This window comes from Lagenorhynchus albirostris, chromosome 15 (genome assembly GCF_949774975.1).
Source record: "Lagenorhynchus albirostris chromosome 15, mLagAlb1.1, whole genome shotgun sequence".
In the NCBI taxonomy this organism is placed as follows: domain Eukaryota; kingdom Metazoa; phylum Chordata; class Mammalia; order Artiodactyla; family Delphinidae; genus Lagenorhynchus; species Lagenorhynchus albirostris.
Genome location: NC_083109.1, coordinates 37,590,043 through 37,613,346, shown reverse-complemented (window position 1 = coordinate 37,613,346; position 23,304 = coordinate 37,590,043). Strand labels below are relative to the sequence as shown.

General features: G+C 37.3%; 1 protein-coding gene across 3 annotated transcripts; it reads left to right on the top strand.

Moving 5' to 3' along the window:
• Window positions 1–197: 197 nt before the first annotated feature.
• MKKS (MKKS centrosomal shuttling protein) lies at window positions 198–12,544 on the top strand. Of its 3 annotated transcripts, none has more exons than XM_060123608.1 (5): window positions 198–1,184; window positions 4,178–4,353; window positions 5,290–5,400; window positions 7,028–7,469; window positions 11,286–12,544. In XM_060123608.1, exons 1-4 carry the CDS (start codon window positions 200–202, stop codon window positions 7,466–7,468), a joined length of 1,713 nt encoding a protein of 570 aa, XP_059979591.1. In that variant the 5' UTR covers window positions 198–199; the 3' UTR covers window position 7,469; window positions 11,286–12,544. The 3 variants fall into 3 exon arrangements, with proteins under 3 accessions (XP_059979591.1, XP_059979592.1, XP_059979590.1); XM_060123609.1 differs by lacking the exon at window positions 11,286–12,544 and adding an exon at window positions 9,860–10,922; XM_060123607.1 differs by lacking the exon at window positions 11,286–12,544 and adding an exon at window positions 8,805–9,841.
• The last annotated feature ends 10,760 nt before the right edge of the window (window positions 12,545–23,304 follow it).

Here is a 23,304-nt window from a genome sequence, read left to right as displayed (position 1 = left end):
GTCATTACACCATTACGTGCCGATTAGTATCGTAAGCATGGAGCTAAGTATTTAATTTTATAGCCACAACGCTGTATATTCGGACTTTCATTCCTGAAGGATAATCTTGTTAAATGTTGAAACCCACCACAATACAATAAATAGAAAACTCTGGTTAACTAAATAAAAGCTGTCTTCACAAATTACCACCTGAAGTAAGATGACTCGTTTAGAAGCTAAAAAGCCCTCATTCTGTAGAAGTGAGCCACTGACAAGCGAACGAGTGAAGGCCACCCTCTCTGTCTTGAAAGGCATCGTCACATCCTGCTATGGCCCGGCAGGCAGGCTGAAGCAGCTGCACAACGGCCTGGGGGGCTCTGTGCGCACAACCTCCCAGTCGGCAGCCCTCCTCGCCAACCTGCCAGTCACCCATCCCATTTTAAAGATACTGACAAGTTCTGTGCAGAATCACGTGTCCTGCTTCAGTGACGGCGGCTTATTCACAGCCATTCTTTGCTGCAACTTAGTTGAAAATGTTCAGAGAATAGGTTTGACACCGACCACTGTCATTAAGTTAAATAAGCAGCTTTTGAGCCTCTGCATCAGTTACCTAAAATCTGAGGCCTGTGGTTGTCGAATCCCAGTCAACTTTAGTAGCACTCAGATCCTCCTCTGTTTGGTGCGTAGTATATTAACAAGTAAACCTGCCTGTATGCTCACCACAAAGGAAGTCGACCATATCAGTACTTTGATTCTGAGAGCCTTTCTGCTTATAATTCCAGAAAATGCCCAAGACCACATCATTTTAGGAAAGAGTATAATTGTCCCTTTAAAACATCAAAGAGTTATAGATTCTACTGTGTTACCTGGAATACTTATTGAAATATCAGAAGTTCAATTGATGAAGATATTACCTATCAAAAAATCAGATTCCTTCAAGGTGGCACTCTTTTGTGTGTCTTTATCCGGAGACCTTTCTGATACTGGAGAAGGAAATGTGGTGGTGAGTTACGGAGTTTCTCTTGAAAATGCAGTCCTGGACCAGTTGCTTAACCTAGGAAGGCAGCTAGTTAGTGATCACGTAGATCTTGTCTTGTGCCAAAAAGTTATACACCCATCTTTGAAGCAGTTTCTCAGAACGCATCATGTTATTGCTGTAGACAGAGTTGGAGTGGCTGTGATGGAACCCCTGAGTAAAGTGACAGGTAAAAAGCACTCTCAGCTTTTGCCCCTTATGGTTAATAAATCACACTTCTTTTGAGCAAAGATAGTCTTGGTGTGTGTCAACTGTTAACATCTTGAACAATTTGAGAAGCTGCCAACCTCACAGTGTGTATGTATCATTTCTGGTGGTTTCTGGAAAAGATCCTGCATTGTTCACTTATTAAAAATTGAGTGATGAGGACTATTTTCTAGGTATTTTCCAGCCCCAAAATGTACTGCAGAGTCTGTCATAATCTAAAACTATTAACCCCCAAACATTTTACAGATTATTGAGAAATCTAACATTTTCATAATCACATAAAGTCTTTCATACTTGAAACAAAATTCTTCTACTTGAGTTTTACAAAGCTCTTATTGTATTCAGAAGGTAGTTTTGCAACTAGAATATTCACTTTTATCTAACTCCAACAAACAACTGTACTTCTGCCTAAATGGTGGTTCCTAATTAGGGGTGTGTGTGTGTGTGTGTGTGTGTGTGTGTGTGTGTGTGTGTGCCCGCAGGCTAGCTTTCAATATCCCAAATATTTCCAGCTAGGCTCCTTGAGACTGAGAGTTGGGATCATCTTTTACTTTCAGTGCTTACAACAAGCCTGGTCCACAGAAGGGGTTCTAAAATGTTTGTTGAATTAACAATAATATGTTTATTAACATACAGAATTATAACAGGCAAGAAATTCACCGTATTTCACAAACTCAGCAAAAAGAAGCAAATAGAAGTTTGGTAGTCACCTGCTAGAGCCAAAGAGAAATGACAGGCTGAAAAGTTCCTGATTTGAGTCACTTTTCAGTATCTCTTTAACTGCATTGACAACCCATCAGAAAGACAATCATTTCATTCAGATCAATTTCAATTCGTAAGTTATTAGACTTAAAAGTTTAAGTCTAATAAATTTTGTTAAAACTGTTAAAGTTGACTATTTTTAGTCTTATTATAAATCATCGAAAAGGAGAAGGATGAGTGCCAGTACTGAATCCCTAAGATCTCTGGGCTATTGCCCTGCCTCTGTAAGACTGTCAAATGATCGTTAGTGGAAATTGTTAAGAAATAACAGAAAATCATTCTTTGGAACTCATTGGTAATATTGTGGGTCAGACCCATATCCTTAAATATTTACTGGCTTTTCATGAGTCAGATGATTTCCAGTTGTGAATATTGAGTATTATAGATTATGTAGTCAGTTTTTAAACTGAAGCATTTTTCCATAGAAACAATATAAGTGGGCACTGGGTTTCCACACCAGCCCACAATTGATATTTTATCCCATTTGTAACTAGAACATGGTAGAACATGAACTGACCTATTTTATTTGAAAATGGATATGAAAAGTTATGTGTTTTCCAAGTATTTGCAGTTGATTCTTTGGAGTGTTATCAGATGTTATCTAGGAGTGTTATCAAGAGATCGCAAAGCTGACAGTGAGACTGGGGAGAGTGTCAATGTTTTTTATAGACATGCCCTGCCCTGCTTCCCCAAATTATGTATGTGTAATGTTATGCAAAGCCACAGCTGCAGTCTTGGATCTCGGGAGCAGAAACTTTTTGAGACACAAGGGAAACGGGGGGAAAAAACTATACCAGGCCGATGGTTCCGGTAAACTAATAACAGGTGAAGTATGTTTGGGACCTAATGCATCTTCTCTGGTGTATCTAGGTTAACATTACCTCCTTTCTCCCCCTTCAAACAAAATTCCTCTTTACTGATGATCTAGGTTAAGTAATGGGGTTATTGTGCTTGGTTGACTTGTGGGTATGAAGCTTGTCATAGCTTACAGAGCATTTTTAACATTTGGTTTGATTTATTTGTGAAATAGACGTGATTATCCCCATTCTGGGAAAGCCCACCCAGAAGAGTTAAATGACTTGCTGCACATCAGAGGATAATCAGCGGGAAAGGGGATCCTCTCCTTACAAATTCTCTGTTGGTTCCACCCTTGAAATTATACAAGATGTAGAGTTTTGTGTTTTTTTTCCTTAAATTTTAGATCCCTCAAGTATTCCTTATTCTTTGAGAATTCAGAAGTAATGAGGAAAGGGTATTCAAAGAAGTGAAATTGTTCATGATTATTTTCTGGTTTTTTACAAAATTTTGGAGCTGCACATATTTTTAGACATAATTATTTTAATCCCATTAGTTTCAAAGAGGAAACTGGCCCAAGAAGGTACATTGCTAAGAGTTACAGTTTTAATCTTAAGACTTTAAACTAGTATTGTTACTCCTTATAGGTTTGTGCCATTTCTTACATAACTACTACATTTAGAGATTTTTAGAAACCTTCAAGTCATACTAACTTCTCATTCATATTTTTATTAATTTATGTTTTGTAAAATTTTACTATTTTACCTGTACAGGAAGGAGGGCAAAATATAATCAAAGAATAAGAAAATGAAATAAGAATGTCACATACTTTATTTTGGCATAATTTAGGTAGTTGTTTACATGCAAACAATTGTTAGGCAAAAAGAAAAAAAAAATTCCTATATGTTCACTAAATGGAGCCCCAAAAGAATTCAACTACACATCTATTTGCATAGCTTACTTTGTGTGTTCTAAGGTAAAAATCATAACACCTTTAGAAAATGACCTGTCTCCTCACTTCATCCTCATTCCAGATTAGTGGGGTTGTTAATTTGGGGTCTCTGATCCCTGCACAGGCTTCCAGGGTTCCTGGACTTCCTGAAAATGTACGCAAAATTGTGTGTGTCTTTTTTTGGAGAGTACAAAATAGCTAAACATGTTCAAAGACGTCTGTAAACCAAAAGAACCTCTGCTTTATTTGCATATGATTTTAATGACAGAATACTACTTATTTCATAGGTTTAAGAAGATGCATCTTATTTCTTTATCCTATATTTCATATCCTAAATGATATGCTTGTGGGGCTTTTATATTGGCTGGGAATAAATATTGTAAATGATTGTATGCTCCATCTTCACTCATCCATTTTGTGTTTTCTAAACTTTTTTTAAAAAATAGGAACAAGGCCTATTGGTTCCTTGGACTCAATCTCTCCCAGTAGTTATGGAAGTGTGAAAGATTTGTGCACTGCAAAATTTGGCTTCAAACATTTTTTTCATCTTATTCCTAATGAAGTAACTGTCTGCAGCTTGCTTCTCTGCAACAGAAATGACACAGCCTGGGATGAACTGAAGGTAAGTAATAAACTGAATTCCACGTCTAGGGACTGAGGCAGGGATTAAATAATCACTCAGACAAGTGCTATAATTTTTTTTCACATCGGTGAGCTATGCTTTTTTTTTTTCTTCATAACTTCCCTAGGTTGTATAGAAAGCAAAAACAACAAAAATGTGAGAATTAAAATTACAAGTAAACTGATTGAATTGCCTGTGATACTACAGAAGCTTGGCATGTTGCCTCTTATTATTTCTAGTATTTTACAAGCAATCTGAAAGTCCTTGATGGGGACTTTTCTTAAGAAATTAACTTGAATTGTGTACTTGTTGATGCTAATGTGTATGAATAATTCACTTAGCAATAGGTTCCCCAGTTATACCCATCATCCACCTCTTAACAGCATGTTGTCCACGAACAGCAATAACACATGCAGCTTTTATACAATGGAAGCGATGCCCTATGGCATTGGTCACAGACTTGAAGAATGCATGCTCAAGGATCTATCCTTGGTGAATATTCAAGGTCTGTGTGTTTTTATTACTGCTTGGTTGGATCATTTCCATAGCAACTTGAAATAAATTCTGTAGCATTTATACAGCTAAGTTATTTAGACTGAAATATTTTTTGGTAGAAATATTTGCATACCTTGCTGAGCCAGTTATTGTGTTTGTGAATCTCAATTTGAAGAGCTAAATATATATGAAAGAGGATATTAATCCAGACCATGAAAACAAACATCTGGCTAAAGTATTTTCTTTCATCTCTTTATTATTTCATCTTTATTATTCCAAAATGTATTCATCACATGACAACCTTAGTGACACCAGTTTTGTTCTTCTGCAATTAAAATCAGGCTCTTTGAGACCACTCTCTAAGTTGCCTTGAAAACGTGGTTATATTTCTTTGTGTTTCTGATGTCAATGTCAGATACTGGTGATTCGTTTCTTTTTTAGCTCACGTGTCAAACAGCACTGCATGCTTTGCAGTTAACAATCAAGGAACCATGCGTTTTATTAGGAGGTGGCTGTACTGAAACTCATTTGGCGGCATATATCAGACACAAGGTAGGTTAGATAGTCCTTCTTAAATTATCTGAATTCTCAGCAACATTCATTTTATGAAATAATAAGCTAAATCTTAACACTCTGGAGCCTCTAATGCTTAATTTCTCAGTAGTCTTAAAATCAAATATTGTATTTGAAAACACTCGAGGAAAATAACACTTGCAAATATAAGGTAATATCTTTATCACAATGATTATTAATCCAACCTTTTAGCAGGTGATCGCATTCTTTGAGTATTGTCTCTACTGCCTCTTGAAATGAGCATTCTGTTAATGGGAGCTGTCATCTTAGAGATCTCAAGTGCTGTGGTACAGTAATAATTGATATTCATTATGAAAGTGTTGAGATTCTATAGAATACTTCAGTACCTTCTGCATCTTCAAGAAAAAACTTAATTTCATTTATTAAAGCGTGCTAATTATTAGACTCTATTATAATTTTTAAATTGTTTTTCATTTATGATATATTGATTCTATTAACTAGAATTGTTTTATTAATCTATGAAACTCCATTTCCTGACAGCAAATTTAGTGCATTGTAGTTCTTATTAATTATTTCATTAACACTGACCTACTCTATTTGAAAATGGATACAAAAATGTATGTGTTTTCCAGGTATTTGCAGTTGGCTCTTTGGTTAGTCAGGAGTGCAGAGCTCCCTGGGATGCCTGGAATTGGGTGTAAACGCTTTTCATAGACATGCCTTGCCCTGCTTCCCCAAATAATTTAAAATCTGTTTGAGGATAAAGCCCATTCATGAAAAGTTATTAGAATTTACATTATGAAAAACAAAACCATTGCCAATCTATTGATGCTGAATGGGCAATAACATGGTCTGCAAATGGGACTGAGTAAACTAGAATAAGTCTTTTGGAGAAGGAAGGTGTTTTGAGTAGGATTTTAAAGAAACAGTATAGCACTGAAAATATGGGGAAAGAATATGCCATAGAGATGATCTCATCTGGTTCCAACCTCCTGGGAAAAAGAAAAAAGTGGTCACTGTTTTTAAGTAGTTAGGATATGGGTTTTTAACTATCATTCAAGTATGAGTTTGCTAATGTATTACTTTTTCTATCATGAAATTTCTAGGATAAACTTTTTAGAATGGTGGAAAAGAAGCAAAGTTGTATAACCTTGTCATTAATTTAAAAAGAAGAATAGTTATTTTTTAAACATTAATGTGAAAATGACACGTGCTTAAATGGTTTTTGTCTTAATAATAATACATATATTCGCATTTTAAACAAATCTCAAACATTTGCCAAGCATAAATAAGTACTTCATCTGGGACATTAGTCTTCCAGAAGTTCCTCCCGGATGTACAGAAGCCTGTGATTCACATATTACACCTTGTCCTTCATGTATTAAGGAGGCAGTACTGGGCAGTCCTTCAGAATAAGTTGATGGTGGGGTTTATTCTGAGTCATTCATTCTGATAACATGACTGGTAGCGAGCATTTTTACTACAACAACCAGGTTAAGGGATTAGCCTGACCAGCTGGCCCATCCATGCCCTTTAGCCTTGTGCCAAACCCCTATGAATAAGGGTCTGATCAAGTATTTTTCAGAAACATTTTTGCATATTAATTGCTCTGTTCTGTGTTTTCAATGGTTTTGTTGCTCTTTAGACGCGTAGCAAGCCAGAAGGCATTCTTAGAGATGACGGATGTACCCAGACAGAACTCCAGCTGATCGCTGAAGCATTCTGCAGCGCACTCGAATCTCTCGCTGGCTCTTTAGAACACGACGGAGGTGAAATTCTCACTGACGGGAAGTATGGACACTTTTGGTCAGTTCAGGCTGATTCTCCCTCTGTTGTGAACTGGCCAGATTTGCTTTCAAGATGTGGCTGTGGACTCTACAGCAGCCAGGAAGAACTTAGCTGGTCCTTCTTAAGGAGTGCTCGTCTTCCTTTTGTGCCTCAAACCTGCCTTCCGTGTGAAGCCACGGACTCAGCTGGCAACCTGACCTTGGACTGTTTTACTGCAAAGCTTAGTGGCCTGCAGGTGGCTGTGGAGACTGCCAATTTGATTTTGGATCTTTCATATGTCATTGAAGATAAAAACTGATGTAAGAGAATAGCATGTTTATATTACAAAAAGAAAAACTAGTGACATGTCAATAAGGAAAAATATTGAGTGCATGTGTTGTCTCTCAAAGACCTGTTCTGCATATTGGGATTGATGATTCATAAATTTATAGATTCACTTATTTAAGAAAAAAAGAATTGATTCTTGAATACCACATTATTATACCACAGAATAATAAAAATATGAAGCATTGTTAAAGATATGGTAATTTATCTAGCAGTTTCCACAGATACCACTGTACATTGTTCTAAATTTCTGTTCTCATTATTTTGACGTCATTCTGAGAGCATAACAGAATTCTTTTTTAAATCCTATGTTCTTGTTCGGATATACTTATTACAGATATTTTTTAGTTCGTAGTAATTACATATGTTTAAAACTAGATTCCAAAGTATCACAAAGCATCTAGTACATACTGCTCATTCAAAAGAAGTATTCAAACTACGCATTCAGTAAAATTTCTGGGTTCTTCAACTGAGACTATATCATTCACTGGTTGGGTAATTGATGTAGGAGCTGGTCTACCTACAATTGCTAGTTTGTATCACGGTTCTTCATTTTTGTTATTTTGATGAAATGTGTAATCAAGGAAAAATATAGATTTATATAGTAACTAAGCAGCATAGAGAAAAGAAGTGGAATAACTATTTCTCTAATTTAGTCAAGAGTGCCAAAAAGAAACTGTCACAGCTCTCATATTCAAAGTAAAGACATGTCATATCAAGGAATATAATTTGAATTTTATGCAAATGCAAGATGTATTGATAAATTGAAGAAGAAATACAGAATGTAGCTAGAAGAATCAGTATGGAGCTGTAACATGTTATATTAAACTTTAGGAAAACATCTTGAACAGTTTGGGAAAATTAAACAACCTAAGAGTCAATGATCAGATCTATAGCCGTGATAGAGGGAGATAGAATGTTTAAGCAATTTCCTCCAGTATTCTTGTAATCTAAAAGAATTTTTATCCTGAGCCAAAGAAGAAATTGCAGTACAAACACAGCAGTGCAATATATATTGAAAAATCAGCTACACTACAAGCTTCATAAAATATTTCTCTAAAATTTCATGTCTTATTATTAGGGTCAGTCTGGCAGAGTGGTAGGCAGCCTCTGAGATGGCCCCCAGTTACCCACTGCCTCCTAGTTTTCAGGCCCTTGTCTAATCCCCTCCGTTGAGTGTGGGCTGGATGTAGTGACTCCTTTGAGTTTTCCAGTTCTCAGTTGGTGAACAGGAGTGTCTTAGGGCAGTTAATCCTGTGCCTGATCTATCACTGTATATTGGGACATAACTTGTCTTTGTGGGTCTACAGGTGGAGAGGAACTGTGCTCCAGGAGCTGCACCTAAAGAATCACACAGAGGGAGCCTCACCCACCCTGACCTGACTTCAGTAATGAGACTCTGGACTTTGAGCTGATGTTGTAACGCCATGAGAATTTGGGGGATCTGGGAAGGGTGTGAATGTATCTTGCATGGGATGGGCAGCCTCCAAGATGGTCCTGCCTCTTGGCGTACACACTTCGGGTGTGGCTGGGACCAAATGACTAGCTCTTAATGAGTAGAATACAGCAGAAGTGATGGGCTGTCACTTCCAATAGTGGGTTGTCAAAACAGGCTTCTCTCCTTATCTGTCACTCGCTCACTGTGACGGAAACAAGCTGCCAGGTTGGGAGCTACCCTCAGGAGAGGCCCACGTGGCAAGGGACTGAGGGAGGCTCCAGCCCCCAGCCCACAAGGAACTGAATCCTACCAACAAACACAAGAGTGAATTAGGAAGCAGTTCCTCCCTAATGGGCATCAAGATGAGTTTAGCCTCTATATCATTGCAGCCTCATGAGACACCCTAAAACAGTGGATCTAGATAAACCACTCCTTGATTGATTTCCTGACCCACGAAATCTGTGAGATAATAAACTTTAAGTCAAGTTTGGGGTGTTATTTGTTATGCAGCAATTAACACCTAATAAAGGCAAGAGTAAAGCTTATTTATAATTACATACTGAAAATTTGATCACACAAGTGGAAAAAAGCATTCTTGATGCCATGCCTTTGCATTTTCACCATCACTCCAAACATAAAGGCAGGGTTCATCACACATGTTTACAATGGGGTTTTTATATTCACTTAAGAAAGGGTGTCACATAGAAATATGGGAATTATCCTGGGTTCTCAGGATAGCCATTTTTAGCTCTGTCATTTTTAACTTTGCCTTAAAATTCAATTATATTCCTTGGTGAAATACCAGTGCTCTCATTTTGAGTATGTCATAAATTTGTTGAAATATTTTTATAAATTCATGTTTCCTGAAATTGTATACAATCCTTAGTAGAAAACACTGGAAATTAAAAAAAAAAACTGTCTTAATAGTTCAAGAAAATCATCATTCAAACTCAGATGGTAAAATACGAGATGAAAATTCTTGATGAAAATAATTTCAGAGGAGCTCATTTTGACAGAAATCAACAACAACAAACTAGCAGCTAAGTTAAGCCTTGGGCATTGTTTGCTGACAAAGTAAGATTGAAGTCTGAATATTGCATTATGTTTCCTCGGGCAACAGAACAGGAAGCCCTGATAGCTGCAAAAAAAGGAAAAGGAGAATCATGCAGAAAAGAATGAAGTCAGCACTGCTCGATACTTTTGTGGGACTCAGAGGACACGTCTCATGTTTTATTATTATTAATTAGTAAAGTTTTTTGAACCATAGGATTAGCATCTTTTTAATCAAAAGAGGTTAGGATTTTGGCAGCATAGAAAAAAAATTGGAGAACTAACACAAATTAAAAGACATTTTAAGTCAAAATACTCATTTAATCTTATAAATACCCAATTCCTTAATTCTTCCATTTATACTTGTATCAGAGAATCTTTATATGTTAGACATTTAAATCAACTGTTAGAGTGGAGTATTTTCCACAGGATATTTAAATTATTATTATTAGTTCTTTTTTATTATCATAGATATTCTTGAACCCAGTTTGTATAATCAAAACTTTGGGGGCATTCACGTGATAGAAGAGGACTTTTAAGTACCCTCATAAGACCCATCATATTCTGTATTCTTACATTGTTGAACAGTTTTTTGGATAACTTTAAAATAAAACAATATTGTTTATAATCATATAAATTATATAGGTTACTATTTAAGAGTATCATGTATAAAAATCACTCTCATAATCAATGCAGGGCCTGTCAAAACATCCAATTAGGTTATTCATTTCTGGTGATCTTTGGGGAATAGTCAAGGAGACTAAACATGTCTTATAGGTCCCTGTTTCAGCTGTATTGTATAAATAAATCTATCTCTTAATCTGAAGGAAAAGGCAAGTTTGAACATCTGATACCTTTATAATTTTTTTTCATTAGTTAAGTGTTTCCACTTAGTAACTATAGTGTCCCATAATCCTTGGAAATGTTTGCCATTCACCTACAAAATACAATGTTAGCCTGTATTTTTGGATTACAAGTAGATTTATATGTTTCTTTATTAAGAATATAGTAATACTCATATAAAAGAGAATGCAATCTCTGAAAACTATTTGTATATGTAGATCAACCCGTTTGTTGGAGAGAGAATTAATAGACTAGATGTATTAAAAGCAGTAGAATACCATTATCTGTAATAAATTGTGACTTAAGAGGGAAATGAAGCAACCTGACAATGTTCTATTAAGAATTCACATTGGGGAAACCTTTATAATAAACATCCTATTTTATTTAGCCCTGTAGCTTTTGTTTGAAGCATTGTGACTTCATTTTGAGAAATGTCAATTGATTTCTTTCTGTTTGCCAGACACAAAAGTCAATGATGTTGAAGATTTAAAAAAAAAGATTTGTTCACAATCCCTGACTTCAAGGAGTTGATCATCTGGCCGGCAAGACATATTTTTTAAGTATTATTTTCCTTTCTTCTTTCATAACATTTTGTAACAGTAGAAATTTTGGAAAATATGAATCTGACATACACACACAAAACAAAAACAAAGTCAAGAGTAGTCCTACTACCCAGAGATGACCACTGTTTACATTTTATGTGCATCTTTTTGGTTTGTCCTCTGTGTACAGTTTTCCAAAAATGTGATCATATAGGATGTTGTTTTATAATCTATTCTTTTTACTTAATATGTCATGAACATCATAATCATGTATAATAATTACACATTCTTCTACTACATCAGTTTTAATACCTGAAGAAATTTCAGTTGTAGAGATTACAGGCATGCCTTGTTTGATTGTCCTTCACTTTAGTGCACTTCACAGATATTATGTTTTTTCATAAATTGAAAGTTTGTGGCAACTCTGTATCGAGCAATTCTATTGGCCCCACTTTTCCAACCACATCTGCTCACTTTGTATGTGTCACATTTTGGTAATTCTCGCAGTATTTCTAGCTTTTTCATTATTATTATATTTGCTGTGTTGATCTGTGATCAGTGATCTTTGATGTCACTATTGCATAAAGATTACAACTCACTGAAGGCTTAGATAATGGCTGGCATATTTTAGCAATAAAGTATTTTTTAATTAAGGTATATGCAATGTTTCTTTAGACATAATGCTATTGCACCCTTAATAGACTACAGTATACTGTAAACATAATTTTCATACATACTGGGAAACCAAAAAAAACTGTAATTTACTTTATTGCAGTTCTTGTTTTATTGTGGTGGTCTGGAATCAAACCCTCACTATATTTGAGGTATACCATACCTGTGTATCATAATTCAGTCAATGAGCTTTTATTAATATACCTTTAGACTGTTTTCAATTTTTGTGTTAATATAAGCGACAACGCAGCAAACATCTTGCATATATCCTTTTCCCAGATCCCTGATTATTTTCTCAGAGTGAATAAATAGAATTAAGATTCCTGGGTCCAGCTGTATTTGAAATGGAAAGGCTATTAATACATATTGTCTAATTGTCTTCTAGAAATGTAGCATCAATAAACTTCAACTACACTGTGTGAAAGCTCTCATTTTTCTGAACTTTGGTCAACACTAGTTATTATCTTTGCCAATCTAATAGCTGAAAATAAAATCCTTTTTTTAATCTGCATTTTCAAAATTATTAATAAGGAAGATACTGTTTCATACATCATTGGCCATGTCTTCCTTTTTTTAGTCAAATGTTAAAACAGGCCTTCCAAGCCTTACTTTCTATCAGTAAGTTTACCTTTCTCTTACACATTTTTATTTTTATATTTGTTTTCTCATATGGATTATTAAAGATATCTATGTAGTAGAGAGAGAAAATTTTAAAGCAAATGCATAGCCTCTCTTAGGGTCTCAATTTTCTAAACAGTTTCACTTGCCCAAGCTAAACATGGTGATTTCTTAATGGCCCAGCTTTGTACATTTCTTTTGATTTGTCACTTACAAGCAGCCACTAAACATCTATGTAGTATGATGAATTTTAAATAGTAGCCTCTGACTTTTTACTATCATCTAACTCTTTGAACATCTATGAAATGGGATGGTGTAGTAGTTTCCTAGGGCTGTCATAACAAATACCGCAAACTTGGTGGCTTCACAGAAATTTATTTTCTCACAGTTTTGGAAGCTAGAAGTCTGAAATCAAGGTGCTGGCAGGGCTATACTGCCTACAGAGGCTCTAGGGAACAGTCATTCCTTGCTCTCCTAGTTTCTGGTAGCTGTCAGCAATCCTTGGCATTCCTTGGCTTGTAGACACATCATTCCCATCTCTGCCTCTATCTTCACAGGGCCTTCCCACCTCTGTCTCTCAAATCTCCCTCTGCTTTCTCTCATAAGGACACCAGTCTTTGGATTCAGGGCCCACCCTAAATTCAGGATGATCTCATCTCAACATCCTTAATTACATCTGCCAAGACCCTATTTCCAAATAAGATCGTATTCACAGGATGGGGCAGAGGACTTAGACATATGCTTTGGGGGGTACACCATACAACTCACTACAGACAGTAAAAAGATGCCAAGATGTAAATCCTTCTTCCCCAGGGCTACAGCGGCACAGAGAGTGAAGTCTGTCCACCTTGGACAGAGAGCATCAATGCCAGGTTTTACCACCAAGCATTTCAAATCGTTTCTCCTTTTACTATTGTCCTTTAATTAACAATCATCTTTTTTGTAGGGTACTATTTCCTTGTCCCCCTTTGTCCCCTTAAATCACCCTACACCTGACATTCTCTGTTACCCCCCTTCTCTATCTGCTCCATCATCATGCTTCCTCTCCTGCCCCAGGTGTCACAGATAAACTACCCATCAGGTGTCGAAAGGTTGGCATGATGTACTGTGTAAAAGGGACCGTGATAAATAGGTCTTTAGTGATGCAGTGGTAAGTTCTGGGGAGAAAGGTGGCATTTTATAGTCCTATGATTAGGTCTTGGTCTTTTGGTGAGCCTCTGCTCCTGGACTGTGAACTTCACCAGTGCTTCTCAGGGTTTTCTCCCCTTAGGTGAAACGACGGCTAGAACGAGAAGCAACCTTGTAGGATTAAGCCTTGAACCTGTGGAATCAGACGCTGTCTCTCCAGGTAAAAAGTGTAAGAATTGAGTTGAATCGTAGGACCCTGCTGATATGTGGAGAACTGCTTGTGGGTGTGGGGAAAGCTACCTCTCCCACCCCCAACACACACACACACACACATACACACACACACACACACACACACACACGCTCACACAAATTTGGTGATCAGAGTGACCTATCACAGATCTAAGAGGAGTTTGTTCAGCTTTTTACTTGTTTGGATGTAGCGGTGACTCCTAAGTTCCTTACATACTGGATGAGAAACTAGAAGTCACTATATATATATTTTTTTTTTTTTTTTTGGGGGGGGTGGGTACGCGGGCCTCTCACTGTTGTGGCCTCTCCCGTTGCGGAGCACAGGCTCCTGACACGCAGGCTCAGCGGCCATGGCTCACGGGCCCAGCCGCTCCGCGGCATGTGGGATCTTCCTGGACCGGGGCACGAACCCGTGTCCCCTGCATCGGCAGACGGACTCTCAACCACTGTGCCACCAGGGAAGCCGCACAATATATATTTTAAATGCTCAAATTCACTAGTAATCAAACTTTAAAATAAAATAACTTCAGACGCCTATCACAAGCCCAGGATATCACCTGTACTTTTGACCAACTGGCTATAAATCCTATAGATTGGAGGTCCCAACGACCCCATCCCTGGGTTTGATTAATTTGCTAGTGTGACTCACAGAACTCAGTGAAACATGTTGCTTACTAAATCACCAGTTTATTACAAAAGCATGTAACTCCGCAACAGCCAGACGGAAGAGATACATATGACAAGTCATGGGGACAGGACACAGGGGTTTCATGCTCTCTCGGAGAGGGCTATTCTCCCCAAATGCCACATGTTCACCAACCAGGAAGCTCTTAGAATCCTGGCCATTTGGGTTTTTATGGAGGCTTTGCTACATCGGCATGATTGATTAAATCATTGGCCATTGGCAACTGATTGGACCTCCAGCTCTTTTGCTCTCCTTGGAGGTCGGGGGATGGGATTTATATGGATTTTTAAGTATTTCACTGTTCTGTTGCTAGTTTGAATAGAATGATTTTCCATTACTAAATGCCCAATATTTTATTTCTGTATTTTTGGAATACCATGAATACTGTTCACTGCTAATAAATCATAGATACTTTTTCGATCTATGGTTTTTTCTTTTTCACATATAACTTTTCTAAAATTGGAATGTGTCTTAAAATCAAAGTATACATTATTTGGGTGTCTTTTTCCCCCCCACAAAATAGTTACTATTAAGTTGATGATGTGCTTTATAGACTTTCACGTATTTGAGGAAATAAATATATCTATGCAATCTGTATAGATGGAAGGAGGCATGGCATAGGCTTTTGAGAATTCTGGTGTTTTGAAAGGGAGACATTGGCTTAAATACTTGAGTAAATTCTTACTTTTTGTGAGCTTTTTAACCTTATGTGATTGTTGTGAAGAGTAAATTAAATAATTAAGAGCACAGAAACTGGCATATAAGCAGCACTCAATAAACAGGAGCAGGCTTCCCTGGTGGCGCAGTGGTTGAGAGTCTGTCTGCCAATGCAGGGGACACGGGTTCATGCCCCGGTCTGGGAAGATCCCACATGCCGCGGAGCGGCTGCGCCCGTGAGCCGTGGCCGCTAAACCTGCGCGTCAGGAGCCTGTGCTCCGCAACGGGAGAGGCCACAACAGTGAGAGGCCTGTGTACCACAAAAAAAAACCAGAAAACAAACAAACCAAAAAAACAGGAGCTAGGAAAAATCTTCCAATAGATTCCAACAGGCTGATAATTCCACATTATTTTAAAAGCTCGAAAAAAAATTTTTTAATTTAATTGTGATAAAGCAAAACTACAAATTTATAAAGTTTGGTGAAGTGGTCACAAGGCTATTCAATCATCTGCTTAATTTTCAAGTACTCCTGTAGACTTAGTAACTTTGTATAATTTTTAATTCTCTTAGGTTATGTCAGGGACTACACACAATGGGCATATTTATTAAATCACTCTGACAGTCTTGGTTCACTAAAAACATAGATAAATGTGCTACATATTATTTTTATCAGTACCTCAGACACATCTATGAATATTGACTAGGTGGTTTTATTGCAAAAGAATTTAATATTCCCTGAGTTTAAGAAAAATGGATTGAATTTTTGTCAACAAATTACTAACATTTGTTATCAATGGTGCTTAAGATATTTTCAAAACTACTATTCTGCATCTCTTTACTTTTATTTATATACGTTTTGACTGTAAGAAATGAATAAATATATATGAAGTATGTTTGAATCTATTTTACAATTATATAAGCAACTTGAAAATTCTTAGATTACTCATGAAAATTAAAGGAACTATTAAAACTAAAACAGAAATTTTTATCAACTTCTCAAGGGAAAGTATCAACTATTCTTATTTATTTCACTTATGAATTTCCTATACATGAATATTTTATCATATTAGGTTACACTTGATGAAGTATAACAGAAATTTTTATCTTTATGGCACATGGAACCAAGGTCTTTAAAACACAGATGAGGGCTTCCCTGGTGGCGCAGTGGTTGAGAGTCTGCCTGACGATTCAGGGGACACGGGTTCGTACCCCAGTCCAGGAAGATCCCACATGCCATGGAGCGGCTGGGCCCCTGAGCCACGGCCGCTGAGCCTGCGCGTCCAGAGCCTGTGCTCCGCAACGGGAGAGGCCACAACAGTGGGAGGCCCACGTACCACAAAACAAAAACAAAACAAAACAAAAATAACCCCCCAAAAACAGATGATTTCGAGTTCTTGTTTAAATACAATTTTTCCTTTTTTTATTGAGATTACAAGAAATATTGTCATCATTTTCTATCATAAATTAAATCCTGATTATCTGCATGGATGAATCTCTCCTCTCATATTTGGGTCCTTTCTGGTTTTATTTTCATCTTAATGAATGAATTGATGTAAATATTGGGACTCTGCTGTGGGAACAACTTCAAAATATGAAATTAAATATAGAGCATTTGCAGTTTGTTTTTTGACCCATGATTCTTACTTTCTTAAAACCAAATTAAGTTTCTCTTCATTTATTCAATGAAGACCTACTGATTGTCTGACCATATCAAGTCACACGTTTTTCCTATCTAGCTTCATTTTTCCACCCATTTATTCATTACCTAGCACCATAGCTAGGGATACCATAATAAATATGAAAAGACATTGTCTCTGTTCTGATTAAGCTTAAAGTCTGAAAATCATTCACATAAGAGTAAACTTAATTTGCCTCTGAAGAAGGGAGATATAAGAGAGTATAGTGGGAATTCGGAGGTTCTTACCTAAGGACAAGATGATTGAAATGAGATTTGAAGGAGGATTAAAGTTAATTTGGATAAGGAAGAATGAGATGATTCCAGGCGGAAAGACTAACATAAACAAAGGCCCTGTGGCAGGAGGGAACAAAACATATTTGAAGAATTGAAAGGTCATCGTGACCAAAGCTTATAGAGTGAGGGCAAATGTCATGGAAGATGACTCAGAAGACATAGGTGGAGGCTGGACCAGGCCAAACTTTTTAAGTCATTACAAAGAGTTTGGAATTAATCCTAAAAGCAATGCAACTTCTGACACTGCTTTAAGTTGAGGTGGGAGGGAGAAGTAGTGAGTTCAAGGAGGGGAAATTAGTTAGGAAGTCATTCACTAGAATAGGGAAGAAATTATGGCAGGTGATGGTGGCAGTATAGGTGAGAGACACAGAAGGATTCAAGAAATATTCAGCACATAAACTCAACAGAATTGTGATGATTTGGATAATCACAAACGGAAACTTGGATGGTTAAATATAACTCCCTGCTTTTAGTTTACTCATCTTGATGACTGGTATAAGAGAGGGTTTGCAAGAGACAGTAGTTTTGTTTTGAACATAATGAGGCTAAATTGCTTTCTTGCTAATCAAGTGAAGAGATTTAAAAGGCAGATGTACAAGTCTGAAGCTCAGAGGATGAATCTGGGGTAGAAATCTAAATATGTGAGTAATTTGCATATAGGTAGTTATAAAAGCTGTTCATTCACTGATTATTCAATCACCACACATTTGTCACACTACCACTATATGCCAGGTACTGTTCTAGATTCTGGGGATTCAGATAAATTCTAGAATCAGCTTGACAAGGCCCATGACAATTCTTTGGGATTTTAACTGGGATTTCATTATTTGCATGTAATTGACACCTATGTAATATTTAGTTTGGTTATCCTGAAAAATGGTATATCTCCCAACTTAACTTTGATTTAGTTCTTTCATACTTTTATAGTTTTTTGTTTCATTATATGTCTTTCATTTTTCTTAGATATTTTATAAGTTTTTTATTACAGGGAATGAAATCTGTACGTCACATTTCTCAATTGGTTAAAACAAACCTGCAGGAAGGGCATTGGTTTTTGTATGTTACACTTTAACTCAATTTCCTTACTGAACTTCCTTACCAGTTCTAAAAAGTTAGTTGACCCTCTTGGTCTTTGGAGATAAACAGTTATATTACCAGCAAACAATAACAGTTTTATCCCTTTTTTTTTCCTTTCTGGTCTCATTGCATTGGCTTGGACTGTCAGTACTATTTGAATAGTAAGAGGGATAGTTAGAACTTTTTAAAGTTAAAGAACTTTTCTTTTGTGATGTTCCAAGTTTTACAAGTTTATACCCTTCCCTAGTCAATGAGAAATATATCTTTTGGGATACTGAAACAGGGAAGGTTATATCATTCAACATAGTCCCCAAATGCTTGAATTAACATTGAAAATGAGTAATATATAAAAATAATTTAATTTATAGGCTTTATCATCATTATTATTCTATCTCAAAAGATTAAGTTTTACTGTTTAAATTGATTTTCAAAAAATCTATTGAAATAACATGGACACGGAAATTCCAAACAAGATCTTTTTGGTTTTCCTGTTGGAGATCTACATCCTAAAATATATCAAGAAAATATAGAAAACAATAGGGACAGCCAAGCCAAACTAAAGTGTATGTATGTCTAAAAGGCTACAAAAATGATAGTCTTGCACAGTTAATGATGACCCTGTAGCATGTGTTGTGAAGAGCATTTTGCTTCCTGTTAACAACAGCTTGCCATCTAAATAGAATAATGTAAAGTTTAATGAGCACTATTCTTAAAATAAATATTGCTTTTATTTACAGTGAAGTGGAAAGCACTGCCTTTGTCTTTCTTTTGTATTTCCAGTTGCTACAAAAATAAATCTACATAAGGTACATTAAACAGCCATTGTGCAGCTATGAATTCAGGATATAGTCAACCAGGCTGATCAATGAAGAGCATATAAATCATTATTAATCTGCAAAACAGCTGATTGACCTAGCATTGTCAGACATGTCTGCAAAACTCCGTAATTCTTTTTTTTTTTTTTTGCGGTACACGGGCCTCCCACTGCTGCGGCCTCTCCCGTTGCGGAGCACAGGCTCCGGACGCGCAGGCCGAGTGGCCATGGCTCACGGGCCCAGCCGCTCCGCAGCATGTGGGATCTTCCCGGACCGGGGCAAGAACCCGTGTGCCCTGCATCGACAGGCAGACTTTCAACCACTGTGCCACCAGGGAAGCCCCCAACTGCGTAACTTTTATAGACATTTAATATCAAAATGAATAAAACTATGATGATTTTCACATGCCCACTCTATAGATAATGACAAATATTAGGGCGAGTGGCCAAGATGGCAGAGAAGAAAGACCCCGAGCTCACCTCTTCCCATGGACACGCCAAAATTACAACTATTTACAGAGCAACTACTGATGAGAATGACCTGAAAACCAGCAGAAAAGGTCTTCTACAACCAAAGATATAAAGAAGGAGCCACAACAAGACAGGTAGGAGGGGTGGAATGATGAGCATTCGCAAGCTGAACATCCATATGTCACCAGCACCCAGATCAAGAAACAGGACACTCCTCCTTTACGTCCCCTTCAGTCACTACCTCCTCCCAAGAGAAACCACTATCCTGACTTCTAACACATAGACTAGTTTCACCTGTTGTTTGTACTTTACATAAACGGGATCATACTTTTTTTTTTAATAAATTTATTTATTTTATTATTTATTTATTTTTGGTTTTGTTGGGTCTTCTTTGCTGTGCGCGGGCTTTCTCTAGTTGCGGTGAGCAGGGTCTACTCTTCATGGCGGTGCGCGGGCTTCTCATTGTCTTGGCTTCTCTTGTTGCAGAGCACGGGCTCTAGGCGCGCAGGCTTCAGTAGTTGTGGCTTGCGGGCTCTAGAGCTCAGGCTCAGTAGTTGTGGTGCACGGGCTTAGTTGCTCCACAGCACGTGGGATCTTCCCAGGCCAGGGCACGAACACCATGTCCCTTACATTGGCAGGCGGATTCTTAACCACTGCGCCACCAGGGAAGCCCCCAGGGATCATACTTTTTTAATAGGAGAAAAGCGTACAAATTTCATTTAATAATTTAATGTGCACACAGGAATCGTCAGAAGAAGAATGAAGACACAAAGAAGCAGTTAGGACCAAGAGCTTAAATACTTTTTTAAAACAAAGAAATGATAAATTTTTGGAGAAGTAACAAGACAAAGGGGGTTGGGCTGGGGCAGTAAATTATGGGAAAGGGACTAGGAAATATATGGGGGGAAGTTCCCTGGGTGCCTAATGGTTAGAATTCCAGGCTTTCACTGCCGTGGCCCAGGGTTCAATCACCGGTAAGGGAACCGAGATCCCACAGGCTGCGTTCCACGCTCCCACTCCCCCCAAATAATAATATGGATAAGAAAACTGAAGCACAGAGGATAAGTGATTTGCCTGAGTATCCCAGGATGGAAAGCAAGGAAATATATGGGGGAAACTAATGGGAGATAAGGGTTATTTTAGTAGGGTTGTCTTATACAGATCCATTTTGGCATCAAATCTGTCTCCAGTGATAAGAATGTTCTTCTCTTCCTGGTACAGGGAGGGAACCTTTCTCGTGGGAAATGTTATGAAGCGTGTTTAAGTAGAAAGAGAATTCAGAGAGCCCTTCCTGCACCTGTTTCTCAGATGCCTTTAGCTCAAAATAATCAGTATGCCATAGCGGTATATTTTGGGTTGGCATGTTCTGATTCCCTTCATGGGTAATAGGTAAATACCTTAGTGGTTATCTCTAAATTTGCTTCAATGGACAGCATACTGTCAGTAAGCAGTATTCATGCCTATCCTCTTTCACCCACCATTGTGTTTGTGAGATTCATCCATGTTGTTTTGTGAATTTATAGATATTTCATTTTTGTCGCTATTTTTGTATTGCGTTGTCTACATAGATCACAATTTATTTATTATCCATTCGTCTGTTGATGGACATTTGAGTTGTTTCCAGGTTTTGGCTGTTATGAATAGTGCTGCTAAGAACATTCTTGTACATGTCATTTGGTGAACATATGTATGAATTTCCTTGGGGTATATACCTAGGAGTGGAACTGCTGAAACATGTATGCTCATAGTCAGCATTAGCAGATAAAGCCAGGGCGACTCACAACTAACCATGTGAAAGTTCCAGTTTTATTCCACATCCTACCCAACATTTGATATTTTCTGCTTTTTAATTAGCTATTCTGGTGGATTTTAATTTGTGTGTGGTTTTAATTTGCATTTCACTAATGAATAATAAAGTTGAGCACCTTTTCAAATGTGTATTGGCCCTTTAGATATTCTCTTTTGTAAGATATCTGTTCAAGTCTTTTGCCTATTTCTATCACATTGCCGTTCTTTTTCTTGTTGATTTGTAGGAGTTCTTTACATATTCTGGATAAAAGTCTTTTGTTGGATATATGTATTGCAAATGTTCTTTCTGTGAGTTGTGTTTTAATTCCCTTTTTGGTGGCTTTTGATGAACAGAAGTTTGTGATTTTAATATAGTCCAATTTAATCACTTCTTTCCATTATGGTATTTTGTATTCTGTTGTCTTTTATTTTTTTTTTTAATTTGCCTACCCAAAGTCATGAAGATGTTCTATGTTTTTTTTAGAGCTTTATTAATTTACTTTTCATACTTAGATCTACAGTCCGTTTGGAACTGATTTTTGTGTAAGGTGTGTAGGGGTCAAATTACATATAGAGGAGTATAAAAAGCCAAAAGTACAGAAATTTATTTAGCTTCGTAACTTTGAAAGCTTAGGCTTAGAAACTACAGAGCTTGATTTAAATCATCCTCAGCCTCAGAAAGGTAGAGGGGAAATTGTTAGTGACAGGTAATTGTCCAAAGCAGAACATTTAAAAAAGGATTGACAACGCGCTTTCTGAGTGAAAGGTGCTTCCTGATCAGTTTAGAATATTTCAAACCAATTTGCTTAAATCTTAGCTTGGAATTTAATTGCTGAGAATTTGTACTTTCTTATCAAAATGTATAATGATTAATCACCCTGTGGGCTGAGACCTTTTTCTTCCTATAACTGCAGTATAAAATGTCAAAATGAACAAATCTCTCATTGTTATCTATTGTGGAAGCGGAATATAACCATGGAAGTTTAATATATGAGAAAAGAGAGACCAAGAAACTTGGCTGGACAGTACCCTCTAGTTGTCCACATCAGCCCCATGCTTTAACAGATGAAAAACCAGAGGCCAAAGACATGTCGGGGCTTGTCCAAGGTCCTGCAGGGAGCTAATGAGAGAGCTCCATTAGAAATGGCGTCCAGGCCTGCAATTCTCCTTTGACATGTTCATTTTGTTGCGTACCTTTATCTAGGTTTTATTCCAAAGACAAAAAAATAGCGAATTGCTGATATCAGGCAGCAAAATTTCATTCATGGGAAATCTCTGTGTATCAATCACCTATTGCTACAAGACCAACCACCACATACTTGTGGTGTAAAACAGCAACAGTCATTTTTTATTGTTGTTATTATTTCTTGTGGTTTGGGGGTTCACTGGGTGCAGCCACACAGTTCTCAGTCAGGAGTCTCTCATGCAGTTGCAGGCAGATGGCAGCTAGGGCCAGAGTCCTCTTGAACTCTTCCTTACTCACATGTCTCCCTCACATGTGTTTCCCTCACAGGGAGGGAAAATAGTTTTCATGTCCCATTGGGAGGAGAGTAAGAAGAGCGTGTGAGATGGGAGATAGCATTGCAGCCATTTTGGAAAATACAATGGTCCACACTGTGGTATAATGGAGAATATACCTCATCTTTTCCTCAGTTCCTCACACAGAGCCTCAAAAACCCTTAGAATTTCCTATAATAAGAATGTCTTTGTTATGCCAATGAGGTGACTTTTAGTGAGACCCTACTTAGCTTTAGGATGGAGGCTGGTCACCAGAAAGACCAACCACATGATTTGAAAGTTGG

Excerpts from the sequence above, each read along its gene's own strand:
- MKKS (XM_060123608.1), top strand. The coding sequence starts at position 200 with ATGACTCGTTTAGAAGCTAAAAAGCCCTCATTCTGTAGAAGTGAGCCA. Across the intron at positions 1,185-4,177 it reads ACCCCTGAGTAAAGTGACAG|GAACAAGGCCTATTGGTTCC; the intron begins GTAAAAAGCACT and ends TTTAAAAAATAG. Across the intron at positions 4,354-5,289 it reads CAGCCTGGGATGAACTGAAG|CTCACGTGTCAAACAGCACT; the intron begins GTAAGTAATAAA and ends TTTCTTTTTTAG.